General features: G+C 49.2%; 1 protein-coding gene across 3 annotated transcripts in view; it reads left to right on the top strand.

The window, feature by feature from the left end:
* SLC66A2 (solute carrier family 66 member 2) overlaps positions 1-12590 on the top strand; it is a 62942-nt gene extending 50352 nt beyond the window's left edge. For 2 of the 3 annotated variants that reach the window (XM_037380280.1, XM_037380281.1), the window contains one exon: positions 12100-12590. In XM_037380280.1, coding sequence (XP_037236177.1) covers positions 12100-12307 — 208 coding nt within the window. In that variant the 3' untranslated portion in view covers positions 12308-12590. Of the gene's footprint in view, positions 1-7287; positions 7581-12099 lie in introns of all 3 variants that reach the window. The other variant, XR_005103183.1, reaches the window with a different exon arrangement.
* The last annotated feature ends 712 nt before the right edge of the window (positions 12591-13302 follow it).

Below are 13302 nucleotides of genomic sequence, written 5' to 3'. Positions count from 1 at the left end.
AAACCCTTTTGTTTTGATCCCAGGAAGCAAATCGATTGTCTCCTCCACACCCTCTTTTCAGTTACAGCAGCCTGTGATCCGTGCTCCAGGTTGAAGGACCTGCACTTTCTGCTTTGAGTCTGTGGATGTGTGGCCAGCACCGCATTCACCTCTGTGCTTGCCTGCTGTGTCTCCCTAGAGTTGTTCTTTTAAGGCCTCCAGCAGCACAATATGAGGCTCCAAAGACAGTTCTTTGTGTCCTGTGCACTCAACACATCTGAGAATTTCAGGAACTGAAGGAAGAGGCAGGTAAAAAAACCCAGGAGGTAGTGGGAGACCTTCCTTCCCTCGCCCTCCCAGCACTTCTGACAGTGAGCAGCAGTATCTGCTTCTCTTCAGCATCACCCAGACTGCAGCACAGTGTGGACAGCTAAAGCCCTTGCACATATTGAACCTCTTTCTCATTTTTCTTCCCCTGAGACCTCATCCCATCAGTTCAAAAAGTAAATTCAAAGCAAATATTTCAAACCAAAAGCATTCATCTTTTACAAATAGTTCAAGGCTTCTTTACAGTACTGGGAATAAAGCACTGCTGGCATCTCTAATCAGTGCTCTCCTCAGCTGGTGCTTTTGTCTGTGCCCTGAAAATTATGAATATAAGAAAATGTATTGTATGTCTGTTACAAAAACATTCCATTAGGTTTGGGCACTCCGTTTTCTGCTGGCAGGCAAGTGTCATGCAAGGTGCCTTGCATAGTTATGGTCAGGTCTTGCCAAGTCACAAAAAGTCAGAATTGAGTTTATCATGAAGGCAGCTGAGAGATGAAAGTTTTCTAAAAATGTCTTTTTCCTCTATTACCTAACAAATTTGAGAACAAAAGTACCTCAGTTCTTGAAATTCCAGCACCTGTGTTGTTTTGCCAGAGTTCACCACAGCCAGTTGTGTAAGTGGGGTAAGTTATCAATTGTGCGGTTGCAGAATTGCCTCCCTCAGTGCAGGAGGGCTGAGTGGGATTAGAAATACAGAATGGAGGTAAAATGAGATTTGGGTTTGGAGAAAAGTAGGCTGAGTCGCAAGGATGCGAATACCTGTAATGATAATACTGACTGTGATGAAGATCTGTGAAGTGAGCAGGGTGGTGAGTAATTTAAGGGGTTAATAGATGAAGTAGAACAGCAGGAAAGAGAGGCTGGTGGAGCTTAGGCTGGGAAGTGACTTTGCAGGATGGTCAGGAAAGAAAGACGAGAGGTTTTCTGTTACAAGCTGACCTGCAATGGTGCATTTCGTCCCCTGCTCCTCAGACACAGAGGGGCAAGCAGGCAGAAGAGTGAGAAGTGTGGTGATTGACGTGTTGGATGATCTGCCCGAAAACTGAGATGGGAGGAAGTGCTTGTAGCATTCTTTGAGTGGGATGTAGGAAGAAACTAACCTGGTGTCAGAAAATGCTGTTTCAACGAGGCTCAAAGGTAGGATTTTAATTTATTCTAGGGAGGATGGCCGGGAGTGATATATGTCTGCATAAGGGAATGGGATTATATGCCAAGTAAGATGTCCTGGCATTGCCAGGTAAGCTTTCAGGATAGTGATGGAAGTCCCGTCCCTTCAGATACTAAATCTTGTATCAGAGATTTTCCTAAATCGAAATTCATAGTGTGCAAAGGGGCAAACGGCAGCAGTTTGGGAATGAAGATCGGTTGGGGGTTGTCAGTCCTTTCTGGGCTGCAAAGACCCTACTCGGGATGAAATTTTAAGATTTGTGTCATGCTACAGTGTATGGGCTGTGATTGTGACACTTCTGTTTCCACCCCACAGCATTCAGCTCTGCCCTCAGCTGCCGCGGGTTGGGGTTGTGCTGCCGGTGGGACGTGGCTCACAAGGCACAGGTCTGTGGTGGCACCTTCTGACCAAGCCCAGCCTTCCCGCAGGGCTCTGCTGTGAGAAGCAGCACGCGGGCGCGTGGTGCATCACTGTCACCAGGAGCTTCACACCTGCACCTGTGTGCATGCATGTGCGTGTGGAAGCAGAGGGCAGAACCTGGCATTTCATATGAAGACTCAGGTGCTGACATACCTTCATACAGAGCTTGCGAGGGATTATTTCCTTACAGCAGTAAAGTGCTTTTGAGAAGAATGTGAGCTTTGTTTCCTGCAAAAATCTTAACTTATTTCTAGGCTATAAGCTGACTGGAAGGTAGGACTTTGTCCCTGAGTGAGCACTCTTACTTACACACTAGTGTGTTTGGGGTTGTCATTTCTCCAGTGTTTTTTTTAGAATGTGAGAAGCATTTTACTAGCTGAAGGATGTGATTAATTCATGAAAAGTAATGACTGCAATATTATTAGATTTTGTCCTCAGGGGCACTGGCTTTGGAGACCACCACCGAACGCCAGTCCTCTAGAACAAGGTCAGTACCAGAGCTGGGGCCGTTCCTCCTGTATGGCACTGAAGTGACAACTGCAGTTCCCGAGCTGGAATACTAAAGGTGCGCTCGGGCTACGTGCTGCTTACCACAGGAGGGTAAAGGGAAAAATGTGCTCAAATGACCTCAAGTTAAATTGGATGAAGAGTCTGATTTCTTTGTTGTCTAGGGCAGGAAAAAAAAGAAGATTTAGAAGTGTTACAGTTTGAGCCTTGGGATGCACAGCTGTGCTGAAGCAAAGCTCTGTTCCCTCCCATTTTTTTATTACCTTTCAAATTGAATGTATCCTAGGTTATTTAGAACGACGGGTGGTGTTACATGGGGACATTGTTTTGCCGTCCCTTGGCAGGGCCCTGCAGGGCGCAGCAGCGGTGCAGCTCAGGCAGCGGCAGCAGCCGGGCTGCGGGCTGGTTTGCTCTGCAGGGAGGCAAGCCGTGGGAAGGGTAGGGTGCTGCTTCCTGGGATCTGCTGCTGGGTGGGGGCTGTGGGGCCCCGGGGAGGCAAGGTGGCTGGTTCAGCTAGCTGTGCCGAGTGGCTGGGGAGTAAATGGGCAGCACGAGAGCACCTAGAGCAGCATTAACCAGCAGCTGTGCCCGCAGCTCCATCGATTTAAAGCCTTGAGTGGGAGGCGTGAGACAGAGAAGGACAGATGCTCAAGAGCAACTTCACGAGTGAAATGCTGAAGGGTGGTGTAATTTAGGTGTGCTCTGCACCATTTACATTAAGCTGACACTACTGTGTGCATTGGCAGCTGACTGTATTACCGCAAGCAGCGTGGGGCACGACTTGGTGCCCGGCACCCAAGGAAAGCTGCTCGTGCAGGTCCTGAAGCTTCCAAACCTGCTAGAAGCAGAGCCCGTCTCATGGGTGTTCGTAGCACATGTCTGAGTAGCCCTGAGCTTTGCAGCCTGGCCAGCACCCGTTCGAGTCTGCAGGCAGGAAGGGCCTGGAGGGGTTCAGGTCGTTCCTCTGATCCACAGAAAATGTATTTTTGTGCCTGATGCAGACGTAGGGGTTGGAGGCTGTTAAGACCTGCTGCCCTTCTTTCTGCAGCACAAGTTGTAGGGTACTAGAAGCATTCTGTAGCTGTTAAGGGTTACCACCTTCTGGACCCCCGTACAGGCAAAACTTCAGGCATAGCTGCTTGGAGCAGCCAGAGGCCGTGCAGTGACCCTGACTACCCACCAGCCCTGTGTTGCATGCCCTGCAGTTTCCCCGTGACAGACATGTGCTGACAAACACCGGCGTTTGGCTGGGTGTGCCGAGCAGCGTCAAAACACCTGACACACTGCCGCTCTTGGGAGTTCAGGAAGCAGATGTTCATGAAGAAAAATAATTGTCAAATACTTGTTTACGCTATTTTTCCATAAAACATTGTTTATTTGTGAGCCTGCATATAATGCATGTAATAAAAAAGAAGCCACCAACAATCAATCACTTGAGGCTGCATCTTTTTGGGTTTGTTTGCCTGATGGTGTTCCAGAGGGAAATCCTCTATTTCATCTTTCCTCAGTGACATGTACAGACCTTGAAAATCACAGGAGCTTTCAGACAGCTTGCTCTTGTATGGCAGCTGGCTGTGGTTTCCAGTGCTCATGGATGTGGCTTTAACTCAACTGCTTTAGCTTGGTTCCAGAGATCCAAAATAAATGCTGGATTTCTCTTGTTGCGTGCCTCTTGACCCCCGCTAGCACTGCGGGCCTGCGCAGCTGGCTCCCTCTGCGGATGGTCAGCGCTGCCCCAGCTCAGGGATTGCTGAGCAGTGAGGTAAGGTGCTCTCTCCGCGGCAGAGCACGTAGGGCTGGTGGAGTTTCACGCTTGGATTCTCAGCTGGCTGTGCAGTATTTAAAAACGAGGTCTGTGCTCACTTACACAGAGTGACCTGTCTCAGCGTATGCACGTTTAGTTTCCAGATTTTCAAACTTGCACTTTGGATATCTGATCCCAGTGGTGGGTTTTTTTTTTTCCTTTTAATAATTTTTGGCAGGCTAAACAATTTGGTTAGCATCAGGAGAGCTCCTTTTCTGTTAAGCCATATGGCTTTTTGTTAGGAACAAATGCTCTATTTATTAATTTTTGTTTGTTTTGTGCAGTGTTAAAAATACCATGGCATTTGGGTTTTGTGTTTTCTGGTCTGTGATTCACTGTTGAAGGCAGGCCAGCCTCTGATTGAAGTGCAGTGTTACGGATGCTTGCTGTCTTCTCTAAGTAGACTATTTTGGAGCTGCAAATGGGAGCTGAAAGTTTTCCAAAGCCAGGATGTTATAACTGAATCTGGTTTCTCTTCCAGACATTCCCATGCTGTGGGAGGTAACAGCTTAAAAGGTTGCAGGAGAGATACCTTCTGCACCCACTTCCTCGCTTCCCAAAACCGAATGCAGTGTTCAAAATACTCATTGACAGGCAGTTGTGATGTGGACCTTATTCCTGAAGGAAATACTAGCTTGTCAGCTCTTAAATGATTTTATTCTGCTTTTGTATGCCCAGTCAGTTAAAGAACTGTCACCATTTTTTAACATATATGAAAGTCGAGTGCCAATACATGAAAAAATGTCTGACACTGTGTCAGTCTAAAAACTCACATTTTTGAATCCGCATCCCCTGGGTCTTGGTCTAGCACTTGACCTTGATGTGGGGAAGTTGTGGCCAACTTCACTAATTTTTAAACAAAAAGAGTCCAGGCTAATTATCCTTTTTTTAGTTCCAGCTGCCTGGCATAGAAAGAAAGGAAAAAAAAAAGCGCGCAACTTTCAAAGTAGATAAAGGTCAATAACTTATATTAATTTTTCTGTTATTGAAAATAACTTACGATTTTTGAGTTCATTGGCTGTCTAAGCACAATTAGCACTAAGTTTGTGTCTGTAGCAGGATGTAATTACATCAGGGCAACACGTACCTCCTGTTGCTATTTGTGCTGAAACGTCTGGTCAAACCACTACAGAATTTCTCAGCGGAAGCCACTGTCTAACGTTTGATTCTCTGTGTGTCTTCCAGCTTGCAGGGTATTTTTGGTTTGTGTGTTAAGCTACAAACATGCAGAGTCATAACGTCGGTGTGAGAAAATCAACAGTGCAAACGGGAAGCGAGTACCACCGTGTCTGTCGTCTTGTGTCGGTTTTGTGCCAAGTACAGCCCGTGTGCTGCAGGCTGTTGCTCTGCAGCTCTGCAAATGCGCTGCACTTGTGACGGACTTTAATGGATGGTTGCAGCCAGTCTTAAGACAGACTGTTTTACCAGGGAGGAGGGAAGAGGGGGCTTCACATCTCATATGTTTGTTTACAAGACCCTTTTTTTGGTAGTTTTTGCCCTTTCGATGAAGGAAGAAGAAAGGTGTAATGACCAAGAAGTGACTAACGTTGAGCAGAGTGTGCAAAGACTCCAGTGGAACATCGGACACTTGAGACTGTTGCAACCAGGTTTTGAGCAAAAGGATGAAGATGCTAAAAAGCTTGATTCGAGTAGCATTAGTCCTGGATAAAGGGGATTAAGCCTACATATCTGGCTAATCCCGTTGTTTTGTAAATAAGTCAGCCTCTAGTACAGTTTCTCAAAGAAAAGCAACGGAAAGGTGTTGGTTTTTTTTGACTGCACTTTACAAGCTCTTTCTACATTGAATAATTTCAGGAGTGTTCCATAAAAATCACAGTTTGTTGGCTGACTGCAAATACAGTGTACTAATAAGTGTTTTTTACCTCTAGTTGCTGTTACTTCAGAACTAGTACAAAATATACAAGGAACCTGAATAAAGCAAGCTGTTCCTTGAGAAAAGGGAATGCTGTTTTTCAGCATGCCATTTATTTATTTAGTAAGTGAAGATTGGTACTGTGTCTTTCTGAAACCTACCATCGGTGGTAGAGAATGGCAGCGCTGTAGGGTATTCTTACATTACCATACTAAAGCCCAGCATTTAGCAACCCACCCCTAGTCTGGTGTCTGATCAGAAGTGATGGTGTGTCTTTCTGAGAATTAATTCCAGCAGCTGAATAAATAAGTGCTCTTTCAGATTTTAAGAGTAGTTGAAAAATACCGGCTTTTCCTCTTTGTGGTCAGCTGCAGTTTACACAGACTTGACATTGACTGGTAGTACATTAGCAACTCCTTGTAACAAACTCAACTGAGGAAGGTGCTTGCTTTTAGGTTTGTTGTCATTGGATACTGCAGTACTGATTTACATTACTGGGAAGTGCTATTTTTACTGCAAGTCTGCTCCAGCCTCTGGCAATACCAGCTATTTCAGCACAGTCCCTGCCTCCTGCCCCTCCAGTTGGCATCTCTGTTGTCACACAACCAGATGCTGCCATTTGTTTATTTCTGCCTCCCCAAATTGCTCTGTGGCACTGCTCACCTCTAACCTGCTCACTCATTTGTGCTGCTCCGCTGGACTGTATCCTCCGTATCAGCGAGGTGAGCAGCTCCTGCCTTCCACATCTCCCCAGCTTGGCTTCAGGCTCTTTCAGGAAAGACGCTGGTTTCTTTACTCCGAAAGCCTGCTTTGCTGCATAGCCAGTGCTGTGCAGAACAGCCTCGCTCACATGGCTTTGCAGATGTGGGGAAGATACAGCATGAAGTTGATCCCTGTGAGATAGGTTGGAAGATTTTTGCTGCTGTGTGGTGCTGTCCAGTCTCGCACAGTGTTGATAGTGGGCCGTGACCGGCTCTTGCAGCAAAGCCTCACATACCTTAATAGCGCAGCATTTTCTCTTGCACCGTGGGGCCAAGGGCCAGACGTATGCCCACAGGCTATGATCTGCCAGCTGATGGCACATGGCATTGCAAAGGAGCAGAGCCACACGGAGGATTTGTTGGCCACCACTGGCAGCCTGCATTGGAGCTGCTGCTGTGTCATGTGGCTCTCCAGGACACTCATGCTGTTGCTTTGATCCCACAGATTTTCTGTCACCTGGCACATGGAGTCCTGCAGGGGAAGAAAGCTGAGACTGGAGGGATGCCCCCTGTGATGCATTGGTAGCTTTTTTAAAAATCAGCCTTGCAGATCTTACAGGAACGGACCGCGGCTTCATTCTGCAAATGGAGGTTACAGCAGAGCAGTGGAAGAAGGACTTGGTGTGCTTTCCCCTTTTTCCTCTTCCTTCCCCACAACCAACTGAAAACTTCGATTTCTTTTGGGCAGCAAGACACTCCCTTTTCACACAGACACTGCTCTTTTCTCCTGTGGGGCAGGTAAGAGGCAGCTGTCTGCCCAGGATAGGTTGGTTTCTTTCTTTTCTACCCCAAAAGTAAGACTAATAGCAAGAGTTACCTCTCTTCCCCAAGTGACTGGGTGAGGTTGAGAAGCTGCGGACAAAACCTGGCTTTTCTATCCTGTGTGGCTTCCTTGAAGTGACAGTGATAGCTGCGAGTACGAGAGCAGTGATGGTCACGCATAGTCATGCACGCACCGTTGCATTACTGCGAATGGCATCTGTGTATGCAGCAAGGACAAGGCAGTCGCACAGCCCAAATAAAGGGACGACGACGATGACCATTACTGTTGTACCTGAGTGCCTGGAAATTAGGACGTGGCAGAAGCCACAATGTTGGTTTAAATGTCATTCAGCCCCTTTCCCAGCCTCCTGAAGCATGATGTGGTAGTGGGGGCAGGGGCAGCTCTGTTTGCCCCCAAGATGCCATGCAGACACTCGATGGGTTTCTCGGTAAGGTGAAACTTTCAGGCTGTGTGTGCAAACGGGTGCTGGTTGAGATGGGGGAGAGCTGACAGCAGTTGGCGCTTCTCCCCCCCCCAAGGCGGGCACGTGAGGAATGAGACGTGTACTTAATTGCAGAGGGTGCTGGGGGCATTCGGGGATGCTTGCAGACATTACAGTGATGAGGTGCGGGGTCCTGGTCCAGTGCACGCCTCTTCTGTGCATTCCCTAGAGCTTCATCCTTGTAGTGGGTTGACCTTGGCTGGACACCAGGTGCCCACTAAGCTGCGCTGTCACTCCCCCTCCTCAACTGGACAGGGAAGAGAAAAATACCTCAACCCGTGAGCCTTTTGTAAGGACAGGGAGGTCACTCACCGGCTACTGTCATGGGCAAAACAGACCCAACTTGGGGAAATTAATTTATTGCCAATCAGAGTAGGACAGTGAGAAATAAAACCAAATCTCAAAACACCTTTGCCCCACCCCTCCTTTCTTCCCTTCTTCTCAGGCTCAGCTTCGTTCCTGGTTTCTCTGCCTCCTCCCCTCTGGAGCAGCGCAGGGGGCCGGGGAATGGGGGCTGTGGTCAGTTCATTGCACATTGTCTCTGCTGCTCCTTCCTCCTCGTGCTCTTCTACTGCTCCAGCCTGGTGTCCCTTCCCATGGGCGACAGTCCTCCATGAACTTCTTCAATGTGGGTCCTTCCTACGGGCTGTGGTTCTTCACAAACCACTCCACTGTGTGTCCTTTCCGCGTATCCTTCCCATGGGATGCCATCCCTCAGGGATGGACTGCTCCAGCCAGCACGGGTCCCCTGTGGGGTCCCAAGCCCTGCCAGCAAACATGCTCCAGCCCAGACTCCTCTCTCCTCAGGTTCATGGGCCCTGCCGGGAGCTGCTTCAGCACAGGCTTCCCACAGGGCGATAGCCTCCTTCGGGCATCTCCCTGCTCCAGCATGGGGCCTGCCATGGGCTGTGGGTAGATGTCTGCTCCACCACAGACCTCCATGGGCTGAGAGGGACAGCCTGCCTCACCATGGGCTTCTCCACAGGCAGCAGTTCCACCCCCCACCCCACCCCGCCTTAAATACACTATCCCAGAGGGGCTGCTGCTGTTGCTGACGGGCTCAGCCTTGGCCAGCAGTGGGTCCATCTCGGAACTGGCTGGTGTGGGCTCCATCAGACATGGGGGCAGCTTCTGGCAGCTTCTCACAGAAGCCGCCCGTGTGGCCCCCCACTACCAAAACACCTTGCCACGCAAACCCAATACAACCCTGAACGCCCTTGTCCCAGGCTGTACTCCTCCATCTGTCCACCCCAAATTCAGATCGTTTCCAAGGACTTGTGTCCTCAGTTCCCAGGTCTCTTCTGTTCCTGTCATTCCCTGTCCTGCTCCCCCCTTTTTTTCCTACCCCCTTCTCACTTGACCACCTTCTGCTCCTCTGATGTCTTCTCTGCTTTCCTCTGTGGCTCGTTGATGCCTCTTCTCACTTCTTGCGTGACACTGTCCCCATTTCCCTGCTGAGCTGTTTTTGGTTTCCCCACACTCCTAAGTCTGTGCTGGGCATGCTCCCTCTGTCCATTCCCAGCCTCTCTGCAGAGCAGCCAGCACTCCCACAGCCACTGCTTTGCGTTAACCCTGGGCTCCGAGAACCTTGGTGCAGCTGCAGTCCTAAGGTTTTGTGGACCGTCAAGTGTTTTGTATATTTTTATTTTGCATTTTTATAGTACCTTGGTGATTTTCAGCTTTTCTGTGCTGTTTTGTCCAGCTACTGGATAGAGAAGCATGCGTATTTTTTGATTCAGTGACAGACCAGTGGTGTTAGCTCTTTCAGCTGTTCATTAGGTTCTTTAAAATCATTTTTGCAAAGGACAAGTTGAGGTTTTTCTGCCATGTCCCAGTGAGAACTCCAGGTGTAATGCTGCTTTCCTCGAGTGCCTGGTGTACGACCTGAAGAGCAGGGCTCTGGAACACACAAAGGCTACGGGAGGGTGCACCAACACGTAGTCAGTGTTGCAGGCTGTTGAGTTCACAGGCGGCTTCCTAGCTAAACCCAGAATTGCTTTGGCAAACTCTGCACAGCAGGTGACACATGGAGAGGTGTGCTTCTAGTGCTTGATCCTGTGCTGCTGCTGAGCTGCACGTGTCCGTACGGCTTCCCCCAGTGATGATTCTTCCTTTGTGGGAGTAAACTCTTTTGTAGGCTGTACATCTTCTGACAGCCTGTACCTTCTCCTCCACATCTGCACTGCTCTGTGGGGTCACTTTTAAAACCCAGGTAGCTTTCTCCATGGGGAATATGTGACAAATATGCTTCGCATGTAAAATTACTGTTCCAATATTTTGTGGTGTCTGTGAATTGCCTTTCTGTCAACAGCAGTTAGTTTGACCTGGCAGGTTTAGCATGTGCTTTTAGTGAGGGTCCCCCACCACGCAGGACAGATTCACAACTGAATTGTGATCAGTTGCTCAGCACACACTGATAAGCTTAAAATCAGAGGATGGGGAATGTTGGCTGCCTGCAAGCAAGGTGCCAGTTTTATTACCTTCAGAGTTTATTGCCCTTCCTGATTAAAATCCCAAACAATCCCCGCCATCACCTGTGTCTGTAAACCTCCCTTACATGTGATGTGAGGTGAGTCGGTGTGGCTGGGAATGCACACAAGGCAGGTGGTGCAGGCTGTGTGTACTGAGCGCAAATCACACTGGGCTCAGCAGTCGTTTTCCTTCTCTGATGATTTATTTACAGTTTTAGAATGACCTTGGGTGGGAATGACTGCTCGCTCCACCCCATCTCCTTGCCTGCACTTCCACGCAGACCCCCTCAGTGGAAGCTCCCCAGGACTGCAGACCCGTGCCACGCTCCCGGCTGTCCGAGGGGCTCCTCGTGCCTCCGTGTGTGGCGGGGCGGTACGAGCTGGTGCTCTTGGCCGCCCTTCCCATACAGGGGGAGAGTGGGTTCTGCGGCATTTGGCTTATGACAGCGTTGTGTACTTGCGTCCAAAATACAAATTGTGCTAGCTCCCTGCCCGATGTTGGAGAAATGAACATTAAGTCCTACCCCGCTGCATGGGCCTGACTGCATTTGATGAATTGGAGTCAGTGCTGGCAAAATGTAATTGCTTATAATTATGACAAATCATGCGCAATGCTCATACTGTGAACTACAAAGCTTTTGTCCACTATGGCTTATCCAGCTGCTTAAAAAGCTCTCCTGTTAAAGTGTACAAAGCTGGGAAACAGCCTTCAGGATCTTGTTGTTCACATTTTGTTGAAAGCACTGAAAAAAAAATTGATCTGTGTGAAGAATTTGCTACTGTTCCCCAGAGTTCCTCCTGGTGGGGGGGAGCAGGAGCTGGACTGCAAGAACAGGGGATGGCTCAGCAGTACATCGAGATGAAAGCAAGGATGGCTATTAAAAGGAAGCCTGAGCATTGCTCTTGATCTGTGTCCTTGATAAAAATCCCTAGTGATGTTTGTCCTTCCAGTAACAGCTGCAGGCATGTTGTTTCCCCTCTCCCTGTGGTACTGGACAACCTGGTTTTTTGGTTTTGTGTTTTCTGTGGTGATTTCTGGTATCAGAAGCGTTTGTTTCAGCAGATGCTAACAAGGCGGGTGTGCATGAGGGTGCAGTCCATTTGTCAGTTCACCTTGTGTGAGCACAAAACGGCCTGCACAGGCGGCTGCCGTGGCTCTCGGTGGGCTGTGTTGCTGTGGTTCGTGGGCAGTGCTGTCAGCATGCGGCAGTTCTGTTTACAGAGCACCGCCGAGTCCTGTCCTGGCTGGAGGTCTTAAAATGTTGTGTACCTTCATAGCCACAGGCGTTTGGAGCTGTAATTGCTGAGATAAGAGTGCTGCAGTTGGTGGGGTGGAGAATCTGATCCTCCCAAGTACGGCACTCCTGCTCGGCAGGCTGTCTGCCCTTGGTAGGGGGAGGGGAGTCCCAGCCCACTGCTGGGTATAACCCTGGGGGGGGGGAGGATCCTCTGGCGTGGCAGGTCTAATCACCAGCCAAGTTCTTCTCGGTAAATACTCTTACCCTCTTTTCTGTCTTTCAGTGTCAAGATGGTGCTGATGTGGACCAGCGGGGACACATTCAAGACTGTGTACTTCATCTTGAATCAGGCCCCCTTCCAGTTCTCCATCTGCGGACTCCTGCAGGTTTTTGTGGACATCACTATCCTCCTGCAGGTTTACCTGTACAGCCAGTACCCTCAGAAGCCCGCGTCCCACACTGCACACCCAGCCAGCACCAAGGCCCTGTGAGGGGCTTGGCAGGACAGGCTGCAGGCCGGCGGCGCTGCAGAGCCAGCCACGGCGGCTCCTCTTCCACTGTAAATACTCCTGTGTTGCCAAGGTGAAAGCAGAAATGAGAACAAGGATTGAAAATCTGGCTGCACTTCCACCTCGGGAGGTTTTATTTTAAATAACTTGCTCTCTCTGTTTTCAGACTTCGCTGTACAGAACTGTTTCTTGGTGGGGGAGGGGCACTTTATTTTTGCATATGTACCTATGAGCCTTATACATTCACGAATGTTTGTATATTTAATCACAAGGGCTGGATGGTTTGTGTTTTTAATGCTATTTAAAAATGTTACACCACAAAAATAATAGGATATTTTGTTTGAAACTTTTACCTATTTATATAATATAAAGTCTGTATATTAGCAGGAGGTCCGTGGCATATGCTAGCATTCAGTATCTCCGTGATGTAGGAAGAAGCATTGAAGAGCAAGTGCAGGAGCTTTCTCTTGCCTTGAAGAAGGGTGTCTGCTGAGCAGAGAAGGTGAGGGCGGGAGGCCCCGCGAAGAGGTGAGCAGCCAGAAATGAACCCGCCAGGTGCAGCGTAAAGCATCGGTGCACTAAGGAGTGAATGGCAGGTGTTCACCCCGCAGTGGATCAGCGCTCGACATGAGGTGATGAAGGTGGTCTGAGCATGCACGGTGCTGGAGCCGTGCTTAGAGCAGGCACAGCTGGTCAAGGGCTCAGCCAAAGGAGGAGCTAACAGGAGACTGCAGGTAACTTTGGTAGTCGTGCTGTGAAGCGATGGGTTTTGTTTGAGCAGCCCGCCCCGCGCCCAGGGCAGCTCTGCTCCTCCAGCTGTGCGCAGCGCAGAGCTGGGCTGCAGGAGTCTTTCACAAACAAGGGCCAGCAGATGCATGTTGCCTGTATCGCCAGGCAAGTTATTTCTAGATGGCAATTGAGCCACAAAGGTAAACGCCACTCCGCTTCCATTGCCTCAGAAGGGGAAGTGAAAAAGC

Source organism: Falco rusticolus, chromosome 3 (genome assembly GCF_015220075.1).
Source record: "Falco rusticolus isolate bFalRus1 chromosome 3, bFalRus1.pri, whole genome shotgun sequence".
NCBI lineage: Eukaryota > Metazoa > Chordata > Aves > Falconiformes > Falconidae > Falco > Falco rusticolus.
The sequence above is the reverse complement of the archived record's forward strand: the minus strand, read 5'-3'. Positions and strand labels throughout refer to the sequence as shown.